Source organism: Phacochoerus africanus, chromosome 11 (genome assembly GCF_016906955.1).
Source record: "Phacochoerus africanus isolate WHEZ1 chromosome 11, ROS_Pafr_v1, whole genome shotgun sequence".
NCBI classification, from domain to species: Eukaryota; Metazoa; Chordata; class Mammalia; order Artiodactyla; family Suidae; genus Phacochoerus; species Phacochoerus africanus.
Genome location: NC_062554.1, coordinates 38,141,854 through 38,166,401, shown reverse-complemented (window position 1 = coordinate 38,166,401; position 24,548 = coordinate 38,141,854). Strand labels below are relative to the sequence as shown.

The 24,548-nt window shown below is 36.5% G+C and overlaps 1 protein-coding gene across 1 annotated transcript in view; it reads left to right on the top strand.

Annotated features, from left to right (window-relative positions):
• Window positions 1–24,548, top strand: part of ARHGAP20 (Rho GTPase activating protein 20) — a 112,060-nt gene that overhangs the window by 70,204 nt on the left and 17,308 nt on the right. The window contains exons 5-9 of the mRNA XM_047753382.1: window positions 446–487; window positions 1,388–1,472; window positions 4,258–4,335; window positions 8,687–8,753; window positions 11,647–11,835. Of these exons, the coding sequence (XP_047609338.1) occupies window positions 446–487; window positions 1,388–1,472; window positions 4,258–4,335; window positions 8,687–8,753; window positions 11,647–11,835 (461 nt within the window). The remainder of the gene's footprint in view (window positions 1–445; window positions 488–1,387; window positions 1,473–4,257; window positions 4,336–8,686; window positions 8,754–11,646; window positions 11,836–24,548) is intronic.

The following is a 24,548-nucleotide window of genomic DNA, read 5'->3' as shown; positions in this document are numbered from 1 at the left end:
TATGCCAAATTTCTCCATAATCTCAAATTAAGCACAATTTCTGTTTGCATGGCACTTAAAACTATAAGACACTCTGAGGTAATTAGCCCAGTTTTACAGATGTTTAAATCAAAGCTGAGAGATATTTGGGGATTTTCCCATGATGATATATCTTGCATATATTTTTGAAACCAGGTATTTGAATTCCTAATCAAGCACTTTTCCCACTATAATGAAACCACTTGTAGAAGAGCCATAAAGTAAGAAACCAGGTCTGTCTTGGGCCCACCCGAGAGGTTTTAATAAAAATACTCTTGACTGTGTAGTTCTTCCTCGTGGCCATTACTTCAGGGCTGTCCAGAACAGTTGTGTGCACTCACATGCTTCATCTGGATTGACAATCTTAATTTGTTAGAACAAGTATTGTACGTGGTTTAATTTTCTCTCCCCTTTTCTCTGATTGCAGTTCTCAAGAACAGAAGGACAGATGGCTCTCTCTCCTTCAAAGGTATTTTTCAGTATCCATATTTTTAATCTCTAAGGTGCAGTTAAATGAATTAAGCTTTTCTCTGCAGGGATGTGCCCCCAAATTATCTCCCTTCTCAGTAGAAATTTGTTCATTGGTTCTCAAAATGAGCTGATGTTTAGACTGTATCCTAGCCACTACTGACTATAATGTTCTCTAATTACATGTACTTCTTACTTTCTAGGAAGGAGAACAGTAAGGTCTAGTTAGATCATTCTAGACAGAAATTAGTAATCTCTCCCATCTTGTTCCGTATCACCAACCCACTATTTGCAGCTAATCATTTCCTCAAAGCATGTATTCAGTTTCCATACTCAGAGGGTTTTCTGCTGAGCATCTCAGTATTCAGTTATTTTCTCTACCTTTGAGCTTACAGACTAAAATGGTCAATTGAGGTTCATCTCTTATTCCCATAGTCCGTCCCTCTTTCCCTGCTGTCCCTTCCCAAGCATGGAGACAAACCAAGAAATATAGTCCACTGGGCAGCTCAGTAAGAAGTAAAAGGTGGTTGTTTTGTTTTGGTATTATTATATATGCTCCTGTACTTAGCCCTAAGATCCCGGGCCCATCCAGAGAAGGCAGGAAACCTTTGAGGATAAAACATCGCCCAGAGGTGCCTTAACCTGACTGGCTTCTCAAGCCTCACTTGAAATGGATCTTCTCTGGTCTGTTTTGTGCCCATGCCTAATGTCCTGAGAATTTTTAAAGTTCTCTTCCAACCCATAATGTAATCTGACTTTGCTGAGTCTTTCCATCTGTCTTTTTTAAAAATAGCATATAAGTATTTTGAAAATATTAGCAAAATAGATTGATTTAAAAATAAGCCATTAGCAAAACCCATCTGACTCAGTGTTGTTTTGGGTTGTTGTTGCATTTGATTAGATACATCAATCTAGAGAAAGAGAAGGACTACCCGAAGAGCATTCCCCTCAAAGTCTTCGCCAAGGACATTGGGAATTGTGCCTATGTAAGTGTTTCTAAGCCAGAAAATTAAATTCCAAGTCCCTGCATAAGGCAGAACACTATGGATTAAAAAAAAAATAGAAACAGTCAGACAGACAGACAAACAGACTGTGTACATGCTGTGGAAGGTAGGCGTTTAGAAATACCGCTATTGGGGGAAAGTGCAGTTTCCTGGGCACATGTGTATCTTTGTATATGTGAAAGTAACCCTAGAGAAATGAAGCAGGAGAAATTCATATTAACTGCAGTATCTAACATTTGCACTTGGAAAGAACATTGCTTGTCAGATGTCTCATTCCTTCCTCTGGCGTTAGTGTTTCTCTGGATCCTTTCAATAGCAGCCACGGAGGCTTACAGCAAAGCCATTTCCACAAGGAGGTATTTCCCATTAGTGTTAAACAATTTTTTCCAACTTGTCGCTTCTTAAGTAGAGAGTAATTTTAGAAAGTTCTTCCTTCTTTGAGTTTTTAGTTATTGAATCCCTCAGGTTAATAAATGGATGAGCTGGGAGAGACGACATTTTTAACAGAGCAGCATGTTCCCACCATACCGTTCTTATCATTTTGGTCAAATAAAAATTGTCTCCTTAGCCGTAGTTGCTGTGTGGAATTTGATGACCGAAATATAATATACATGCCAAGATGGCGTCCAGGATGAACAAAGAAGTGGAAACACATTTTTACGATACAGTGGATTGCCACACTTCACAGTAGCTCTAGATCACACGGAATAGTTTTGTGTGTGGAAAAATATGTAGTACAAAACAGTTACGTTTGGGGCAAAAGTTATGCACGTGTTCAGGATGCCAGTGCTTGAGGGAAGGGCTCACGTGGTGGTATGAGACTACAGAAATCCTCTGTAGCAAAGGAAGGAGGGGAGAGAAACACCACTGGTTTTCTGCTGGCTTTGATTGATTTGTTATGGCAGTTGGTTACATTCAGGAGTCAGTGTTTGGCAAGAGTGCGCTCGAGAAAGGACTGGTTCTGGAAGAGAAGACGAGGTGTGGTTGGATTGGGTGCTCTGTTTAATCACTAGTGCCCCGGTTAAGTCCATGATGGTAGGACACACTATCCCTTGCCCTCTGAAGTTGCTTCACACCAAGAGTCTCCTTTCAGAGAGCGCTGCTTCCAGAAAGAGTGACTTCCCCCAGTAGGAGGGCATGCATGAGAAGCCTTCTTTATCCTCGAGTTTTAGTTATGCACTGCCTGTTAGTGAATCCTGCTAATATGGACAAAATAGTAACATTCTCATTTGTGACTCTTTACTCATTTACTTATCTGCTAAAACTCATTTGTTACATCTTATCAGAGAGGGCTGCAGGGAAAAATACACATCCTGTAGTCACTGTTTTGAACATATGTTATCTAATATTAAGAAAACTCATCTTAGAAACCAGGTACATTGGGAGTGATTATTAGTATTATGGGAAATATCCTTCACTTTACAAAAGACTTTATGGAATGTTTCCTAAAATTAAATGGATGGGCTTTCCGACTTAAAAAAGCAGAAGCCTTTCATGATAATTCTGTCTCAAGTTAAAGCCCAACACGTAAAACATCTCTGCCGCTCTAGTAGGAGACAAACGCTGAGCCTTCCCTGATGGGTTCTGAAATACTTTTGCATCTTCGGAGCTATAAGGAACACAATTTGAAAGCAGTTAACAAACTTGAGGCAGTTTATCATGTCAAGTAATAGGCTTATAGAGATGAAATACTGTAACAGAGGGCTAAGTGATGACTTATCAGTGGATTTCACTTAGTTTCATTTTTATATCATTTTGTTTCCAAAATGAGAGTAAGCAGTAGTACTACATAAATGATAGCAGTAGTAGTATCATTTGTGCTACTTATTTGTGCCATATAAGCCCTATCACGGACACAGCCTTAATTATTGATGTATCTGATGATTATAATATCTGCATAGTAAATATTTCTTTTTTGATAGCATAGCATTGTCTTATATTTAAATAATATCTTAGAATTCAGTTAATTCTATAGATGCTCAGAATCTTGTTAATTCCATGTCTTTTTGTTGTGAACTATCTATTTTTAAGTAGTAATTTCTCATTTAGCACAGAGCTACTTGGAGATATCCCATTCAATGGCAGAGTTGGTAATAGACTTGAACTTTCTAAAATTTTCAATCTGTTTGCTGGACTCATTGGTTTTAAGGCCTTTACATATTTCAGGAATGGAAAGCTCAGTAGCCACAGTGCCTAACATACAGAAAGTGCTCAATAAATAAGGGGGTTTTTAATTCTAAACTTGAAATGTCTTTTATAACCAGCTCTTATTCTGATTTTACCTAAACTGACTTTTTACCGTGCAAAGAAATGAAAACCCACACTCTGAAAACAGTACTCAGGAAGAACTAGAAAGCATTCTAACCCTCTCCCTTTTTTACTGTGTGTTGCTTTATGGAGATAGTTGTGGACATGTTGTGGAGGACCAACCTCAGTGGTTATTTTTCATTTGTTTTTGACGAGGAGGGTGATCCTTGTCACCTCTCCTAAATATATTTATCCTTTTTCCTTCTGGCTTAAGGTCTTCTATTTTGTGAGCCACATATTCTTTATTTTAAGAGAAAGATGTTTTATTAAAAGGCATAATATGTAATGGAATGAAAGTAAATTATAATCAAGGGTTTGTGTTCTACTTAAGTCATGTGATTTACTCTGTCAACATGTGAAATCAAGATTTGCATGTGAACGATCATTTGGCAGTAAGTACTTGTTTGCCTATTTTAAAATCCTTTATTGATAGCTGTATTTCTTATTTTTTTCCCCACAGTCTAAAACTATAATAGTAACGAATTCAGATACAGCAAATGAAGTTATCAACAAGTCACTACCAATGCTAGGGATAAATGTAAGTTACTCTGCTAGATATTCTTAATTAAAAACAAACATTGATACTGTAGATTCTTATAAATATTATTCCTTCCATCATAGGACAGTTGATTACTAGAAACATGAAAGTTATATTTTATCCCCAATAATGTAGAAAATAAGAACAGTAAGTTTTTTATTCTTTTTGAGGGTTTGGGGGGTTTTTTAATTGAACTGTAGTTGACTTACAACAGTATATTAGTTTCACGTGTATGACATAGTGATTTCATGTTTTTATAGATTATATTCCATATAAAAATATCATAAACTATTGGCTATGTTCCCTGTGCTGTACATCACATCCATATATCTTATTTCTTTCATACCTGCCAGTTTATACCTCTTAATCCCCTTCACCTGTCTTGCCCTTCCTCCTACCCCACAACTCCTTAGGAACTCTAGTTTATTCCCTGTATGTCTGTTTCTGTTTTTTATACCTGTCCATTTGTTTTATTTTTCAGATTCCACATAAAAGTAAATACATATGATGTTTGTCTTTTTCTATCTGAATTATTTCACTAAGCATAATACACCCCAAGTTTGTTCATATTGTTGCAAATGGCAAAATTTTCATTCTTATTTGTGGCTGAGAAATATTCTACGTATATCTATAAATATATGCAGATATCTGTAGATATGTATGCCATATATTCTTCATCTGTTTTTCTGTTGATGGTCACTTCGGTTGCTGATGTGAACATTGGGGTGCATATATCTTCTCAAATTAGTTTTTCTGTTTTCTTTGGATATATATGCAGAAATGAAATTGCTGGATCATATCTTCAATTGTTTGAGGACCCTCCATTGTTTTCCATAGTGGCTGTGCCAATTTACATTCTTAGCTATGTAAGTGGTATAGTGTAGGAGGGTTCCCTTTTATCCACATCCTTGAAAACATTTGTTATATGTGTTCTTGCTGATGAAAGCCATTCTGAAAGATGTGAGTTAATAACTCATTATTGCAGTTGTACTTGTTAGCTAGCCATCTATAAGTCTTCTTTGGAAAAAAGAAGTTCTTCTGCCCATTTTAAATTTGGTTGGTTTTTTTGAGAATTGAGTTGTATCAGCTATTTAAATATTTTGGGTATTAACTCCCTGTTGCTCATATCATTTGCAAATGTCTTCTCCCACTCTATATGGGAGTTTTGTCAGTGGTCTCCTTTGCTTGCAAAAACTTTTAGTTTAATCAGGTCTCCTTTGTTTGTTTTTGCTTTTATTTATTTTGCCTTATGAGACAGATCCAAAAATATATTTTTTTTTACAATTCATTTCAAAGAGTGTTCTGCCTGTTTTCTTCTGGGAATTTTATGGTTTCCAGTTTTACATTTAGGCCTTTAATCCATTTTTACTTTATTTTTGTATATGGTAGGGAAAATATTCTAGTTTCATTATTTTACATGTAGCTGTGCAGTTTTCCCAGCACCATTTATTGAAGAGATTATCTTTTCTCCATTATATATTCTTGCCTCCTTGTCATGGATTAATTGACCATAGATATGTGGGTTTATTTCTGGGTACTCTGTTATGTTCAATGGATCTATGTGTCTATTTTTGTGCCAGTATCATACTGTTTTGATTACAGTAGCTTTGTAGTATAGTATGAAGTTAGGGATCATGATATCTCTAGTTTTTTGTTTTTTGTTTTTTTCAAGATTTCTTTGGCTATCTGGGTCTTTTGTGTCTTTTATAGAAATTTTAGGATTATTTTTGTAAAAAATGTCATGGGTGTTTTGGTAGAGATTGCATTAAATATGTCAGTTGCTTTGGATAGTATGAATATTATAGCAGTATTAATCCTTACAATCATTTATCATAGGTTATCTTTCCATTTATTTGTACTGAGTTCAGTCTCCTTAATCAGTGATTTCACAGCATAGGTTTCACAGCATAGGTCTTTCACCTGGATCAGTGAAGTTTTAATATATTAGCTTAATATCAAGTGCTGTTCTTCCACTCCCACATTATATCCTGTGTGCACTACAAAGCATAATAAGATTCGACTATAATTTCAGAGTGGTAATGATAAGTATTTTTAATCCATATACATTTGGGGGGTGGTATAAGATTCTTAAAAAGAAAGTTTCAGCCTCCTTCCCCCTTCTCACTTGTCCCTGTATGATTATTCTTTCCCTGCTTCCTCCCCTGCTTCTTCTTCCTTACCTAGTTATTCACTTACTAGCCCAAGATTCAGTCAGTGTCAGGATGATGAATTCTGATGGATTTGTTCTATAGTAGAACTTTTATGTAAAGAACATATGGCCAAAAACAATATTCACTGGTTGCAGGCCCAGAGAATCAGGTAGATGGTACCTCTAATGAATTGGTAAATTAAAAAATAAGCTTTGGATTTCATCATGTATTTAAAGATCTTTAGCACACACACACCACATTTTCCCCTGTTTGTCTTTTTTTTTTTTTTTTTTTTTGGTCTTTTCTGGGGCCGCTCCCATGGCATATGGAGGTTCCCAGGCTAGGGGTCGAATTGGAGCTGTAGATGCTGGCCTACACCACAGCCATAGCAACGTGGGATCCGAGCCTCATCTGCAACCTATACCACAGCTCACAGCAACGCCGGATCCTTAACCCACTGAGCAAGGCCAGGGATCGAACCCGCAACCTCATGGTTCCTAGTCGGATTCGTTAACTACCACGCCACGACAGGAACTCCTCCCCTGTTTTTCTTGTAGCTTCTGCTTCTTGTTTCATGGGGCAATGGTGAGCTTTTGAGATTTTATTAATAGAGAAGATTGGAATGTTTGAGGATGAGATAGGGAAAGAGAATTGGAAATTCTCATGTCCCCCCTACTGGTACATAAACACGACACTGGTGGGTATGTTATTAAAGAAGTGACTTTCAGAAGGATGAAAACTCAAGGAAGCACTTGAACAATGCCGTTTCTTGAGTGAGTTCTCTATAAATATGAAAACACGGTGTTCCTAAGATGTGACACAACAGATACTTAAGATATGCCATAGTCTTAACTGTATTTTGATTTGCTTTCACACATACTATCATAAGCCCTTAAGAACTCAGGGAAACCAAAATTTAGATTGAGAAATCTGATTTATTTTAGTTAAATTTAATGATATATTTAAGATGTAAGTAAATATGGATATGCACTAGGTAAAGCAGACACCTCTGCATTGACCTCTAAGTTTACAAAATTATACACTGGAAGAGAGTGAGTAGTTTAAGGGAGATTAATTAATGACATGACTCATGTGCTTATTTATGCCTTTCTTTTAGAAAAAGTGATCATATTAAGTATATTTCTATTCAGTATAATTAGGAATTGAGGCAGTTCGGTTATACTGTTCTAAGGGCTTATTAAAGTATTTTCAGACACAACAAAAAAAAAGAAAAGATTTTTATTAGATTACTCTATCTGTTTGCAATAAGGAAGTGACCAAGTAGGGGAGGAATCTGGTTGGGGTTATTTCCCAGCCAAGACCCGACATTCATTGTAAGGTCAGGGCTAAGATTTTTAATCAGAAGATAAAGGCAAGAATATTAAATATTTCCAATCTGTTCTAATTTCATTTCAAACATTTTTGCTTTGTCTCTATAGAGGATACAACAAAGTTTGTATAATTTAGTATTATCTTTTTCAAGTGGTACTTTTAGTATTGCTGGATCATAATTCTGCTAGTGAACAGTTTCATGTTCCCCATAATGGGGCCTGTTCTCTAGACAGCGTTCTCGTTCTTTCTATCCCCAGGACTGGACTTGCCCAAAGTAAAACCAGTGTAGACTGTGCCAGCTACCCATCTCCTCAAAGTCCCTTGTCATTCTTCTCCTTGCACTCAGAAGCAGCTAAGCTAATAGCCAGCCTTTGAGATTTTACTTTTTCATCATAGACACAGCAGTGTTATGGCTTTCTGCATAACAAGGTTGTGTTCGCAGAAGATTAAGTCCAGTGTTCTCTGAGAAATGCATTGACATAGCAGAAGTCAGGACTCCAAAAAAGATTGATTAACCTTTTAGAAAACCAAAAAGTTTCTTCTGACTTTGTAAAAAGGCATACATATGATTTCACATTCTGTGGATTTCCCATAAGAGTGAGGGCCTGATTCCATTGCAGTTTATGGATGCCTAGTCATCCCTAGAGAAAAGGGGCAGGATTCCTGAGTCCTCATTGGGGATTAGAGAAAGAGAGGCAAGTTATAGGAATCACCACTGCCATCTTCAAAAACCATATCCACCACCATTAACCTGAAAAGCATTTATATTATCCCTGTTTTTCTTTTGCAAAAATAAGAATGTCAAAAAAAAAATGTGTCCTCATTCATTTACCAAATGTGAAGGAATTGTTAATTTTTCTATCTCCAAGGGCTCAGAAAAAGACTACCAGTTATGGGTCAATTCTGGCAGAGAAGAGGCACCATACCCTCTTATTGGTAAGTTTCTGTGAAAATCTAAAATAGGATTGATTATGTTTTAATTATAACTATAAATGTCTCAGAATTGGTCATGTGGTATTAAATTTAATTACTACTAAATATTAAATCATATGTAATACTCATTTATTAATTTAATAAATATCTTTAAAGTATTTCCCGTGTGCCAGACAAATAATCTCTCTTCATTCAAGCAGCTAATGGTATAGTTGGAAAGAGAAATATAAATTTTCCTCTTCTCTTCACTTTATAAAGAGAACTATCTTGCCAACCTTTTAAAATATTTTTCTTTTCTTTTTTCTTTCTTTTTTTTTTTTTCTTTTGGTCTTTTAGGGCTGCGCCTGTGGCATATGGAGGTTCCTAGGCTAGGCGTCAAATAAGAGCTGCAGCTGCCAGTCTACACCACAGCCACAGCAACTGCCATATCTGAGCCACATCTGTGACCTTCACCACAGCTCATGGCAACACCAGATCCTTAACCCACTGAGCGAGGCCAGGGATCAAACCCACGTCTTCATAGATACTGGTCTCATTACCACCGAGCCACAGCAGGAACTTCTAAAGTGTTTTTCTAAAAGAAAGCAATACATATAGGTATTCCTTTTTCCTATATTTTTATTTTTCATGTTTAATTCTTAAATTTCCTATTCCCTTTCCTACCTACTACTTGCCTCTATGGAAAGACCATCTCTAATCCAATAATTATTCTTAATCTACCAGTGAGTATTTAACACCTGTCCTGCACGCAAAACTTTCCTAGGCATCATAAAGAAAATGAAACTAAACCTAAAATTTAGATTCCTGAAAATCTTCATTGACTAACTTTGCAATAGCTACTACTTTGCTAACTACTTTACTGTTTTTCTAGCCAAGCTTTCTAGTATTTTTTTGAAGAATTATTGATAACTAGATACATCTCACCTTATTTAAATCATTTAGCTAAAAAAGATTTCATGATCAGTGACGTCATTCACTGTGGTTAACAGAAATAGACCAATTACAATGAGACATTATCTGTAGCAGATCTTGAGATGGTGGCATCAATGATGATGATGATAATGATAATTTCTGTTAATAATTTTTAAATGCTTACTGTTTGCCATATGTTGTACAAAGCATATCATATAAGTTACCTCTTAAAATTGTTTCATTTACCTGTGAGATCACTACTGCATAATTCAGGTTGCAAGTGACCTGAATAACCTAAAACCAAATTTTTCTATGAAATGTTTATTCTCAGACTTAAAGCAAGTCATTGTGCTCATGGCTGAGGACCAAACTGGACTACATTTCCAATTTCTTTCTTAATGTCATTTTTGTAAAAGTCAATGAGCAACAATTAAAGCTGTGATTAAAAATCAAATTAATACTTAAAATAGATGTTGTAATAAAATATATTAATTTAATTAAAATTATATAGGCAGTAACTCTCAGGCTTAAGACAGCTTCAAGCTTCATTTCTAACTCTCACTAAAAATCCATGGGACGTGATTGTTACTTAGCAGCAATTCTTCATTGTATATTTTAAAGTTCCTTGCAAACTGCGATTACAGATTAGCTCCTGGCTATTTTGATAATTGATTTTGTTCTATTGCTGTCATAGAAGTTCTTTTTTTTCTTAATCCCTGAAAGTTGCTATAATACTCAATATTAATGGAGCATTGATATTGTATGACTATGCCAGATGGAAAGAAAAAAGAAAGAGTTCACTGAGTTATATTCAGTGATGAATCAGGAATAGAAAAGAATTTACTTTCTTTAAAAAGTAAACTTGGAGTTCTCATTGTGGCAAAGTGGAAACAGATCTGACTAGTGTCCCATCAGGATGCGGGTTCATTCCCTGGCCTTGCTCAATGGGTTAAGGATCTGGCATTGCTGTGAGCTGTGGTGTAGGTCACAGACGTGGCTCGGATCCAGTGTTACTGTGGCTATGGCATAGGCCAGTAGCTGTAGCTCCAATTGGAGCCCTAGCCTGGGAACTTCCATATGCCACAGGTGTGGCCCTAAAAAGAAAAAAAAAAATAAATAAACTAGATCTACTGCACAATGGTACTTTATTAAGAAAGTACAGTTACGCAGAGTACCGAAGAGTAAAAAAAGTCATGTTGCAGTCAGAAGTCCAAGGTTTAGTTTTTCTAGTTTGAAAATTCCTTTTTGAATCTTGTTTTTGTATTCCTAGTACCCTGCAGTCGTCCTTACAATTATTGCCTATGAATAACAACTTCAGAGAGCAGGGGTGGGAGGGAAGCGTAAGTCAAGAAAAAAGTCCTAATGCTCTTGAGTAACTCTAATTATATAGCTCATAAAAAGTATAGAATGTCTTTTTCAGACAGGCATCTTATATTGAATCATAGTAATCATAGTGATGCTTGAAATATATAGTTCTTTGCCCTTACTATTTAAATAATATGAACTACTAAAGTGTACTTATTTGATCCTTTTAAATCTATGTGATAGGTAGGGTAAATATTTTAAAACATGAATTTAGGGCTGAGAGGGGTTAAGGATTTGCTCAAGATTTACAGGTATAGTTAGTATCAAAGGAGAAACTAGAACACTTAAATATTCTTAGATGTTAACATAAGAAAAATCAACATTGTGTGACTCACACGCTAATCTGTGCATTCCCAAACAAGGTATTCTTTAAAGATTTTTTTCTTTTTTGTTTTTTTTTTCTCCCCCACCCCCCCCCAAAAAAAAAACCTATTCTGGTTGGGCCACCTGCATTATGCCATGGTCTCCAACTGTAAGAGTGTGTATGGTGATCATTGTCAACAAAAGGATCTTTATACCAGAAGCCCCAGGAGCAAATTGTAATACATTCCCATACGCAGCATACACACTCACAGTGCCAGTGAGCCCAAAGTCTACATTCAGGTTTTTCTCTGTGTAGGACATGAACATCCCTATGGAATTAAAATGAGCCATCTTCGAGACACCGCACTTCTGACACAGGGGTCAAAGGACTCCCCTACACCTTCCAGCCTCCAGGAGGCCTTCCTCATGGAGCAGCTGCCCCGAGAGATGCAGTGCCAGTTCATCCTGAAGCCCAGCCGCCTGGCTGTGCCCCAGCAACTGAGTGGTGAGTTTCCTCCTCCCTCGTAGAGCCCTTTTTAGCAGAACTTCTCATTCCTGAAAACAAAGTTTTCAGAGTCATTTGCCTTTATACAAGCAAAGACCCAAACTTGTAGTAGGATGAAGTTTTTTGTTTGTTTGTTTTTTAACTTTTTAAGTGTTTTGAAAGGAAAGACGAAGTTTTAGAAGATAGTTTTATAAATCAGCAGGAGTAATAGTGTCTGTTCCTTCTTTCTTCACTCTTCTTTCCCCTTTAACCTTATGCCCACTTCACAGTCAAAGGCACCAAGCAATGCTGCAGGTGTTTCAATGCCTTCTTTGTACTATAAGGCATTGCATTGTGTGTTCCCCCTAAATGGTTACATTATAAAAAGGAGGCTGTCAGTGATGGGTGTCAGGAGACTCTGAGGCCCTACCTGGATCCTGGTACCGATAAGCATTGAAGATTAAGACAATTTCCACAGAACTCTCTCCTTAGTCTACTGATCTAATCCCAATTCCCTGTGAATGTAGCCATCTCTTAACCACTCCATAATAAAGACTCCAGAGTGATAAAAGAGATATTCAACATAAGAGGACTATCATTAATTACCCTAACCCAAGTTTGAACTTTATGCCCTCAGTCTGAAAGATTGTATGGAAAATAGAAGAAAATGTATCTTATCAAAAAATGTGAGTGAGATACTGGAAAATTGATGCTGAATTTTATAGCTGCTTTTGTCTATTTGAACAAACCGGGGGACCCAAAGAACAGTAGCCATTGTTTTATACTCACCCCCCAACATAAGCATGTCCAGCCCTGTCACTTCCTATTGATGGCCTAGCTTCAAATTTCATACTTTATTGAAGTCATTGATCAGAATACCTCATTTTGCCAACACCAGCTATAGAAACTTACTTGTATTTGCACCAGTCTTCCTCTCTCCTATGGTGGTAAATTGAGTTTTCAACTCTAAGCCTGTTTATTCACATCTTTGGGCCATTTTGAAGGGGTGTTAGAGAGATGTTACAGTTTTCCATCCACTAAAATGCGAGCTCCATGAAGGCAGAGAATTTGGGCTGTTTTGTTTACTGCTATATACTCCTAGCACCTGGAACATTGTTGCATATATAAATGAATACTCGATAAATGTTTATTGAAAGAATTAATTTGTTAATACGTCTTTTGTTAGTGCTCATTAAAGATACAAAGGGAATGTTGCCTTTATAATTAGGCTGAGGAGAATAATATCTTACTCTTCTACCTTTATACCTGTGTTTTCAAAACTGGTTTTTTGAGTCCCTTGTCAAGAAAATAAAATAAATTTATCTTAATTAATTTGACCAAAATAATCAAGGATCAAAAATCTCCTAAGGGTTTTACCCCAATTTTGCCATTGACTTGCTTAATGTAATATAAGTAGGCATCCTCTGCTTAATAATCCTCTGTTTCTCTCTGTTGGAAGTTAGGATAATAGTGGTTACAGCTGTAAGATGATTCATGATAAATGGGATCAGGGATGGAGTAACTATAGACCAATAGTGGCAACCTGCCTGTGCAAGGAAAAAATTAACAGGTGAACCAGTTTTGTGTTTTTTAAATACAGGAGATTTTGATGAACAACTACTTTAGAAATCACTGACTTAGATTAGGGATCAACAGATGTTTTCTGTAAAAGACCATATAGTCAAATTTGCAGGTCAAGAGACAAAACTGAGAATATTACATGGTTACTCATATAAAAAGAGAGAAAACAAATTTCCACAAAATTTTTATTGATGATGTTCAATTTATGGCAATAATTGAGTACAGTTTTATGTAATACAGACTACTAATGAGAAGAATTGAATTCATTTTTGGAAATAATATTTCATTTAATTGTATTCAAAGTTAGTATTATAATTACCATAATTGAATGCAAAATGTTCTTATCCATAATGAGATTTTATGTATTTCATCATTATGAAAATATCTTTTCATGCATATAGTAAAAAGATACTGATATATCATCCTTCAAGCATACAATTTTAATTAAGCGTATTCCTCTCTTCAGAGACATTTGTAGAATTTTTTTTATATTCTTCTTTTGGTATTTGCTTTTTGGCATGTCATTTCATTGCAGATTTATCACTTCCTATTAAAGATTAGATGAAAATTAGAGGATTTGGAAATATGGAAATTTCTTTTTGCACAGTTAAGTTTCACTAAGGATTTTGAAATATAGAAGTTTCCTTTGCAGTTGCATTGAGGTTGGACCTGTAGTTTGAGCTCAGAAAACATATCTGCTATAAATTTTTATGGAAATGGAAATCTTGCATCTTATTTTAACTTTAGAGGGCAAGACTTTTCTTATAAAAGTAGCTTGACATTACTTGTCTGTTAAATGTCTTGAATGTCAAATTAGTTTTTCATTTTCTTTAGATAATTACTCAGAAATGGAAATGCTGCATCGTATGGCTGTACAATTTTTAGTTTTTTGAGGAACCTCCATACTGTTTTCCATAGCAGTTACACCAAATTACATTCCCACCAGCAGTGCATGAGGTTTCTCTTTTATCCGCACCCTCATCACCACTTCTCATTTTTTGTTCTTTTGATAATAGCCATTCTCAGAAGTGTGAGTTGATAACTCATTGTGCTTTTGATTTGCATTTCCCTGATGATTAGTGATGTTGAGCATCTTTTCATGTGCCTGTTGGCCTTCTGTACATCTTTCTTGGAAAAATGTCTATTCAGGTCTTCTGCCCACTTTTTTAATCAGATTGTTTGGTTTTGTGCTGTTGAGTTATATTTTGGATGCTAACCCTTTATCAGATAGGTGATTTACAAATATTTCCTCCCATTCAGTAGGTTGATTTTTCATTTTGTTGATGGGTTCCTTTGCTGTGCAGAAGCTTTATGTAGTCTTTTGTTTATTTTCACTTTTGTTGCTTTTGCTTTTTATGTCAAATACAAAAAAATCATTGTCAAGACCAAGTCAAGTAGTTTACCCCCATATTTCCTTCCGGGAGTTTTATTATTTTAGGTCATATATTCAAGTCTTGATCCATTTTGAGTTATTTTTTATGTATGATGTGATCCAGTTTCATTTTTTGCATGTTGTTGTCCAGTTTGCCCAACACCACTTATTGAAGAGACTATCCTTTCCCCACTATTCTTGGCTCCTTTGTCATAAATTAATTGGCCAAGTCTTGGGGGTTTATTTCCGGGCTTTCTATTCTGTTCTATTGATCAATGTATCTATTTTTATGCCAGTATCATACTGTTTTGATCACTATAGTTTTATAATGTAGTTTAAAATCAGGACACATGATGCCTCCAGCTTTGTTCTTCCTTCTCAAGATTGCTTTGCCCATGTGGGATCTTTTATGGTTCCATACAAATTCTAAAATCGTTTGTTCTAATATTGTGAAAATGGCCAGTGGAATTTTTATAGGGACTGTATTGAGTCTATAGACTGCTTTGGATAGTATGGAGATTTTAAAAATATTCTTCCAATCCATGAGCATGAAATATCTTTCTGTTTATTTGTGTCTTATTCAGTTTCTTTCATCAGTGCCTTACAGTTTTTAGTGTACAGGTCTTTCATTTTCTTGATTGAATTTATTCCTAGTTATTTTTTTCTTTTTGATCCCTTATAAGTGGGATTATTTTCTTAATTTCTCTTTCTAATCATTTGTTATTAGTGTATAGAAACACAACAGATATCTGTATGTTGGTTTTCTATCCTGCAAATCTACTGAATTTACTTGTTAGTTCTAAATGTTTTTTGGTGAAGTGTTTAGAGTTTTCTGTATATAGTATTGTCTCATCTGCAAATAGAGACAGTTTTTTGGGTTTTGGGGTTTTTTGGTTTTTGGGGTTTTTTTTTGTCTTTTTGTCTTTTCTAGGGCTGCACCCATGGCATATGGAGGTCCCAGACTAGGGGTTGAGTCAGAGCTGTAGCTGCCAGCCTATGCCAGAGGCACAGCAACATAGGATCCGAGCTTCATCTGCAACCTACACCACAGCCCACAGCAACAACAGATCCTTAACACACTAAGCAAGGCCAGGGATCGAACCCAGATTGAACCCGCAACCTCATGGTTCCTAGTTGGATTCATTAACCACTGAGCCATGACGGGAACTCCTAGAGACAGTTTTACTATTTCTATTCTAATTTGAATAATTTTTTTCTTGCCTAATTGCTTTGGCTAGGACTTCCAGTACTTTATGGAATAAAAATGGTGAGAGTAGGCATCCTTGTCTTCTTTCTGAAAGCTTTTTACCATTGAGTATGATGTTAACTGTCACATATGACCTTTATTATGTTGAAGTACACTTTCTCTATACCCATTCTGTTCAGAAATTTTAATCATAAATGGATGCTGAATTTTGTCAAATGCTTTTTTCTGTATCTACTGAAATGATCATATGATTTTTATCTTCTGTTTTGTTAATGTGATTTATCACATTGATTGATTTTTGAAATATGAAGCATCCTTGTATCCTTGGAATAAATCCAACTTGATATGGTATATGATTCTTTTAATGTACTGTTGAATTTAGTTTGATAATACTTTGTTGAGGATTTTTGCATATATGTTCAGCAGGGATATTCACCTATAATTTTTTTTTCTTGTCGTTTCCCTGTCTGCTTTTGGTATCATGGTCATGCTGGCCTTAAAAAATGAGTTTCCTATTTTTGGGAAGAATTTGAGAAGGATTTGTATTAATTCTTCTTTGAATGCTGGGTATAGTTCACCAGTGAAGTTGTTGGGTCCTGGACTTTTGTTTATAGGGAGTTTTTAAATTACTGATTCAGTCTCCCACCAATAATCAGTCTGTTTGGATTTTCTATTTCTTCACATTCAGACTCAGAATGTTGTTTGTGTCCAAGAATTTATCCATCTGTCCTAGGTTGTCCAATTTATTGGCATATAATTGTTCATAGTAATCTCTTATGATCTTTTGTATTTCTGTGGTATCATTGTAACATCTCCTCTTTCATTCCTGATTTTATGTTTGAGCCCTCTCTCTCTCTTCCTTATTGAGTCTGGCTAAAGGTTTATCAATTTTGTTTATTTTTTTTAAAAGAAGCAGCTCTTGGTTTCATTGATATTTTTCTGTTGTTTTTTAGTCTCTGTTTCATTTACTTCTGCTCTGATCTTTGTTATTTCCTTCCTTCTAATAACTTTGAGCTTCATTTGTTCTTTTTCTAGTTTCTTGAGGTGTAAAGTTAAATTGTTTGAATTTTTTGTTTCTTGAAGTAGACATATATTGAGATGAATTTCCCTCTTAGAACTGCTTTTGCTGCATCCCATAAGTTTGGTATATTATATTTCTATTTTCATTTGTCTCAATGTTTTTTTTATTTCACTTTGATTTCTTCATTGACTTGTTGGTTGTTCAGTAGCATGTTGTTTACACTTCACACATTTGTGAATATTTCAGTTTTCTTATGTAATTTATGTCTAGTTTCATAGTCTTGTGGTCCAAAGAGATGTTTGCTATCATTTCAGTTTTCTTAAATTTAAGACTTGTTTTGTGACCTAACAAATGATCTATCCTAGAGAATATGCCATGTGCACTTGAGAAGAATGTGTAGTCTCTTGCTTTTGATGGAATGTTCTATTCTTAGTTTAAGCATTTTGATGAATATATGTCCATATATTGGGATACCTTTTTTGGTGTTCAGGAGTATGAGGCAGTGAATTGACTAGTCCTTTAAAATCTATGTCTTACATACTCTATTCCTCATTTCTTCCTAAACTGATGATCTCTACTTTATTCTTTTTGGTTAATCTGAAAAATCCTGTACACTCATTTGGAAGAAAAGAAAAAAAATGTTTTTTTCTCTTAAGTTCATCAGATCTAACTTGTCATATGAGGCTGATGTTTTCTTTATATTTTCTGTCTGGATGATCTATCCATTATGTAAATGGGTTATCAAAGTCCTCTACTATTATTACATTACTATTTAGTTCTCCCTTTTGGTCTGTTAACGTTTGCTTTATATATTTAAGTGCTCGTATGTTGGGTCATAAATATTTACAAGTATTATATCCTCTTGCTGGATTCACCCCTTTATTGTTAAGTAATGACCTTTTTTGTCTTTTATTATAGTCTTTGTTTTAAAGTTTATTTTGTCTAGTATAAGTATAGCTACTCCAGATTTCTTTTGGTTTCAGTTTTCATGAAATACCTTTTTCCATCCCTTCACTTTGAGTCTGTAATGTTCTCAGGTCTGAGGTGAGTCTCTTGTAGGTAGCATGTAGTTGGATCTTGGTTGTTTTGTTTTGTTTTGTTTTGTTAAAATCCATCCAGTCCTTTGTCTTTGGTTGAAGAATTTAGTCCATTTACATTTAAAGTAACTATTGATAGATGTGTTATTGCCGTTTTAATTGTTTTCTGGCTGTTTTGTTGTTTCTCTGTTCATTTCTTCTATTCTTTTGTGGTTTGATGACTTTCTTTAGTGATATGATTAGGTTCTCACTATCTTTTGTGTATCTAAGATTTTGCTTATTTGATACTATGCGGCTTACATATAACAATTTGTATTTATAACATTCCTTTTTATTTTTTTGGCCATGCCCAGAGCTCAAAGAAGTTTTCAGGCCAGGGCTTGAACCCTGGCCACAGCAGTGACAATTCCAAATCCTTAACCACTAGGCCACCAGGGAACTCCTTATAGTTCTTTTTTATATCGATACCGACTTAAGTTTGAACACATTGTAAAGATCTACATATTTACTATCCCTTCCCAGCTAGTTTATGGTTTTGATGTCACATTTTACATTTATCTTGTGTATCATTTAAGTAAATATTATTATAGTTAACATCATTTTTACTATTTTTGTCTTTCAACCTTCATACTAGCTTTATAAGTAATTAATACACTACCTGTACTATATATTTGCCTTTTCAGGTGAGATTTATACTTCTGTTTATTATCTTGTTACTAATTAACACCTTTTCTTTTCAACTTAAAAAAAAATGCCTTTAACAAGGTTTCTTGTAAGGGCAGTTTAGAGGTGAAGAACCCTTTAGTTTTAACTTGTCCAGAAACCTCTCTCTCTCTTTGAATTCTCAGTAATAACTTTGCTAGGTAAAGTATTCTTGGTTGGAATTTTTTTTTTCTTTCAACACTTGGAATATATTGTGCCATTTCCTTCTGGCCTATAAAATTTCTGCTGAAAAATCTGCTGATAGTCTTAAGAGCTTTCCCTGGTACATAATAAATTCTTTTTCCCTTGCTATTTTTAAATTCTCTCTTTGTCTTTACATTTTTGTTTTGTTTTATATTATTTTGTTTAGCTTTTTAGGGCCACACCCACAGCATATGGAAGTGCCCAGCCTAGGGATCCAGTCAGAGCCATAGCTACTGACCTGCACCACAGCCACAGCAACACAGGATCTGAGCTGCATCTGCAACCTACACCACAGCTCACAGCAGTGCTGGAACCTTAACCCATAGAGTGAGACCAGGGATTGAAACCACATCCTCATTGATACTAGTCATATTCATTTCCATTGACCCACCACAGGAACTCCTGTCTTTACCTTTTGACATTTTAATTTTAATGTGTCTTGGTGTAGATCTCTTGGTTCATCTTATTTGGAAATCTCTGGGCTTCCTGGGTCTGAATATTTATTTCTTTTCCCAGATTAGGACAGTTTTCAGATGTTATGTCTTCAAATAAGCTTTCTTCCCCTTTCTCTCTTTTTTCTTTGTCTGGGACCCCCCCCAATATAACAGTTAATATACTTGATGTTGTCCCATAAGTCCCTTAAGCTATCTTCACTTTTTTCATTCTTTTTTCTTTTTGCTTCTCTGGTTGGGTGAATTCTTGTGCCCTGTCTCAAGTTCACTGATCCTTTCTTCTGTTTCATCAGATCTGCTGTTGACCTCCCCACCTCAGTTGTTTTTCAATTCAGTTACTCTGTTCTTCAGTTAAGTGACTTCTGTTTGGAACTTTCTTTTATTTGCTATCTGTTGAAGTTCTCATTTGTTCATCCATTCTTCCAAGTTCAGTGAGCATCTTTATGACCATTCCTTGAACTTTTATCAGGTAAATTACTTATCTATATTTCATTAACTTTTTTCCTGAGGCTTTATCTTGTTCCTTCATTTGGAACATATTCTTCTGTTTCTTCATTTTGCTTGACTTTCTGTATTGGTATCTGTGCATATGATGAAACAGCCACCTCTCCTAGTCTTGAATGGTTGGCCTTGTTTAGGAAATGAATCTTCTCATTTATCCGTGCCCTAGCTCTTAGTTTTCTCTCAACTCTTTGTAATTGTCCAAGCAGGCTGTTTTATTTTTAATAGCTCCCAATAGTTGAAGATGTGCCAAAGTCAGTCAGTGTTTCAAAGGAGAGAACTCAGTCAGTTTCATGATTCAGGCTGATTGGAAACCAGATTGTCAAGTAATATCTTTTCAAGAATGCAAGTGTATGTAGTCCACTGGGACTGCAAGCATAAACTCTGCTGGCCACCAGAACCAGGCTATCTGAAGGTACCCTCTGGCAGCAGTCACAAAAATTGGGGCTCCAGATGAGTGTATAAGCTTCTTTATGGGAGATACCAGTGAGCTGTGATGACTCAGGAGGAACATGCAAAGATGATGCCCCCCAGCTGACATTCTTTGAGAATACCTCTGTATGTGCCAGACTTGATGCCTCCCCAGGGCTGAAGCTCCTGGATGATAAAATAGGTGTCTTTTACAGAAAGCTAGGGGTGTGTTTTAGTCTGCTGTATGTACAGTGCCCTGGGAATGGTAATCTTATGTCTAATTGTTACAGTCCTGTGAGACCCAGGGATGTAAGTCCCCCTCACTGCCTGATGATCAAAGGCCACTCCCTGGGTGGAAGCTGCAAAAACTATGTCACCAAATGTAAAAACAAGGGCACTTTACATGTATAAAATCACCTTTCCATGAGATAGAGGTGCTCTGGAGTGCAGCAGAGGGAGAGCACAAAAATGGTGCCCACTGGCTGAAGTGGGCAAAAGGAAAGTACAAAGATGACATCCACTTAAAAAAAGAAAAGGAAGAAAAAGAGAAAAAAGGAAAAAAGAGGAAAGGGGGAAGGAAAGTAAAAAAATAAAAAGATGACACCCACCAGAAAGGTTAAAAAAAAAAAAAGATAGTGCCTGCCAGCTTTAGCAAAGTAGAAGGAAAACAAAAGGACAGTGCTGACTAGTCTCTGTCCCGCAGAGCATCCCAGCAGGCTGCTGCCCCTCAGAACAATGCTTTAAGATTGGGAAATAAGTCTCTTTCACATAAAGTATGGGTGCCTCTGCACTGGACCCTCGGGTGGGTGAGTCTGTGCACAAGCCATTTAAGAACTGTTCCTGGGATTTGCACAGCCCCACAGGTCTCATGGACATAAGCTCTGTTGGTCTTCAAAGCAAGATGTTTTGGGGGCTCATCTCTCAGATGCTGAATCTTAAACTTTGGGGTGACCAATGTGGGGTGTGAACCCATCGCTCCCTCTGGAGAAGCTCAAGGTTATGAGTTCCCTCCTGACTGTGGTTGTTGCACCAGGAGTAGAGTTTGTGGTGAGATTGTGTCTTAGCCTTTTCTACCTGCTTCAGTGTGGTTTCCCTCTCATTGGCCCAGTCTTTCCCCCAGTTTTTAGGGTTTTTTCAGAGGAAATTGATCCTGATATAGCTGTAGATATGGCGTATCCATGGTAGGAGGTGACTTCAGGATCTTCCTATGTCACCATCTTGCTAAAATTTCTAACTAAGGGTTTTTTGTGTGGCTATTATTCTTTAATAATGTGTAAGCACAAACTTTTAAGAAATGCAATTTTTAATATTCAGTTCCCTAATTTCAGCATGAAGAAACACTAGCCTGAGTCTTACCAGGATAGTTTGGGAAAGCTAGATTTGCATGAATTTCATTTGCTCTACATTTACATCACCCTTATATTTTTTTTATAACAACTGCCTGTTCTTTTCAACAGCCTTTGACATTTAGAAAATAATAGCTATGTGTTAAAAGCTCTGCAAGAAAGTAAACTTTAATGAAATTTTTTTTCCTCAGTCCCAAAGGGAACATGAACTCTAAAATTAACTGTTGTGCATAATAAAAGACGTGGCTGCAGCTGAAAGTATTTATAATAAAGTACAGGACTCAATTTCTACTTTATCCTCTGTCTACACTCATAGGACCGCTAGGTATATAAGTTTATGATAGAGCATTCTTCTGAAGAAGTGTTTGAAAGCCAACAAATCAAATAAATCTGATAGTTTTAGAAATAATGAAACCCAGATTAAATGTGAGGAAACTAGATTAAGTTACAGCTACTCAACATATATAAACATACATATTAAACAAACATTTGCACAGATCGACACTGCTGGCCTATAGGAATCCCCTTCTGGATTTAAGAATGGGTTTGGTTTCCTTTCCTGTTTTTTTAAAATGGTAGAGTTGGGAATGTCAGGGCAGGAAGAAGGTGCTTTAGCTAAGCGGAGTCTGGTATTCTGTCCTGCCTGCGTCCTTCCTGCAGGCTGTTACACAGATGCAGAACGCATGTGGGGAGGAGGTCCTCATTGTGGAGAGCAGCTTTAATCAAGATTGCTATGACCTATGCCCTGAACAAAGTAGGACTTTTCAGACATTATCCTACTTAATCCTGTCAATAAGGCTTTGTGCTGTAGGTAATGTTCTCATTTTAAAACTGGAAGAAGCAGGATAAGTAACTTGCACAAATAAGTGTCCGAGCCAGGAGTCTAGCTGGGCCCCTGACTCCAGAACCAAAGACCTTTACACCTGGGTGTATGCACATTAATAATGTACCTGCTATATCCCGAGGAAGCCTAGGGTGGATAATCGTCTGAAGGCTATTTAGTAAAATATTACTTATTGGATTCTTCTCCCAACAACTTAGCTTTTTCAGTATTTGGTCGTTGATTATGCTGAGGAAATACACAGTATACAACACTTGTTTGAGATGAGCATTTGACTGCATGGTCCTCCCTGAAAATATCTCCTTCATCACTCCACTGTCAGGAAGTGCTGAGTAGCTGAACATCATCTCTGGCAGTGTGGTTAGGTGTCAGGGCCACACAGCCAGAGTGTACACTGACTAATCCTGTGCACTGTCCCTGTGTGGGCGCCCCCTGGGGGTTATGGCCTTTCATATCTCTGCCCCTTTAGCCCTAACTGTAAGCTGTTTTGAATCTGCCCCACAAATGCATGCTTCAGGGATCAGCTGGAGGCTCTGGCAGAATCTATACACAATGTTTGGGGTTCCCACTATTCAGTTTTTTCCTTTATGGGATTCCCACACACACACTTCACTTTCTAGCTGCTGTGGTTACCTCTGTCTGCATTCTCTGTTTTTTTCAAGCCAGTAAGAGTGTAGGTTTCTTTCCCAATTTTAGTCACCCCTACCACCCTGGGGCCTGTTCTCAGGCCAAAAGCTGTAAAAATGGGAAACTTACCCAGTGCCCTGCCATTCCCTTCTTCCAAGTATCAAACTTTTACCTCCACTGTCTACCTTCTTTTGGTCACTCTTTCATGCCTTCAGTTAGACTTTTATATTTTTAAATTTCATTCAGTGTTTATAGTTGTTACCTGTGTGTATGTGTTGAGGGCCAGGGTGCATGCATGGCAAAAAAAGTTCAAAAGGAGCCTTAAAGAGCTGTCTATGAAGATCCATCAATTTTTCACGTTAAAATTAGATACAGATGACATCAAAAATGTTTTAGAACGATGATCTCACAAAATCATGATTCACTGTTGACCTTTCTTCTGCTTATTCTATTCACTCTGTCTTTTTCCACCTAAATACCTCCTCAGTTCAATTAAGATTTATTGGGTACTTACTAGATGCAGGTCACAATACTAGATCCTTTAGCTGTTGGAATTGTGTTCGTTCAAAATTCACATCAAATGCAGATGCCTCCAGGATCACTCCCTCACTCCTAATGGGTAGACAGATGTGCCTTCTTATCCTTCTGAATGCCTTTGGTCCTCCCTCATGACATTTATTTATTAATATACCTGCTTGCCTCCCACTCACCTATCACAAGTTTTTTCCCCCCATCAGATTGTAAACTTTACCATGTCAGAGTCAAGTCTCACTCATGTCCACATCCATCCAGTCTGCCTTAAACATGCTACTTAAAGACAGGTACCAAAAAGATACATGAAAGTCTTTGCAGTTGGAAAGAAAGGAGGGGAAATGTAGAGCATTAGCTCCATGTCTGTAGCATCAGTAGTGGAGTGGAAAATCGGGTAATAAAGCTTTCTTGTTTCTAGAGAGCATCCTAATAGAGGCAGTGCTTCTTCTCCTAATTCTTCTTCTTCCTCTTTTTTTTTTCCTTTTCCTCTTCCCCTCTTGCTTCTTTGTCTTCTCCTCTCCTTCTCTCTCCTTTTCTCCTTCTTCTTCCTTTCCTTTTTTCTTTATTTAATTATAGTCATATATAGCCTTCAACTCTTTTGCATGCTTTGTCTCATCTTTAAAATGGGATCGGTGTTGGTATGGAACACTTTTTGCTGTAAGTTTTAACAGTTTAGTTCCCTTCTTTTACCTTTGAAAAGGTAGTGTCAGTACTCAACTAAGGAGTTCCCATTGTGACACAGCAGAAACGAATCTGACTAGTATCCATGAAGATATAGGTTTGATCCCTGGCCTTGCACAATGGGTCAGGGATCCAGTGTTGCCATGAGCTGTGGTGTTGGTCTCAGACATGGCTCAGATCCTGTGTTGCTGTGGCTGTGACATAGGCCAGCAGCTGTAGC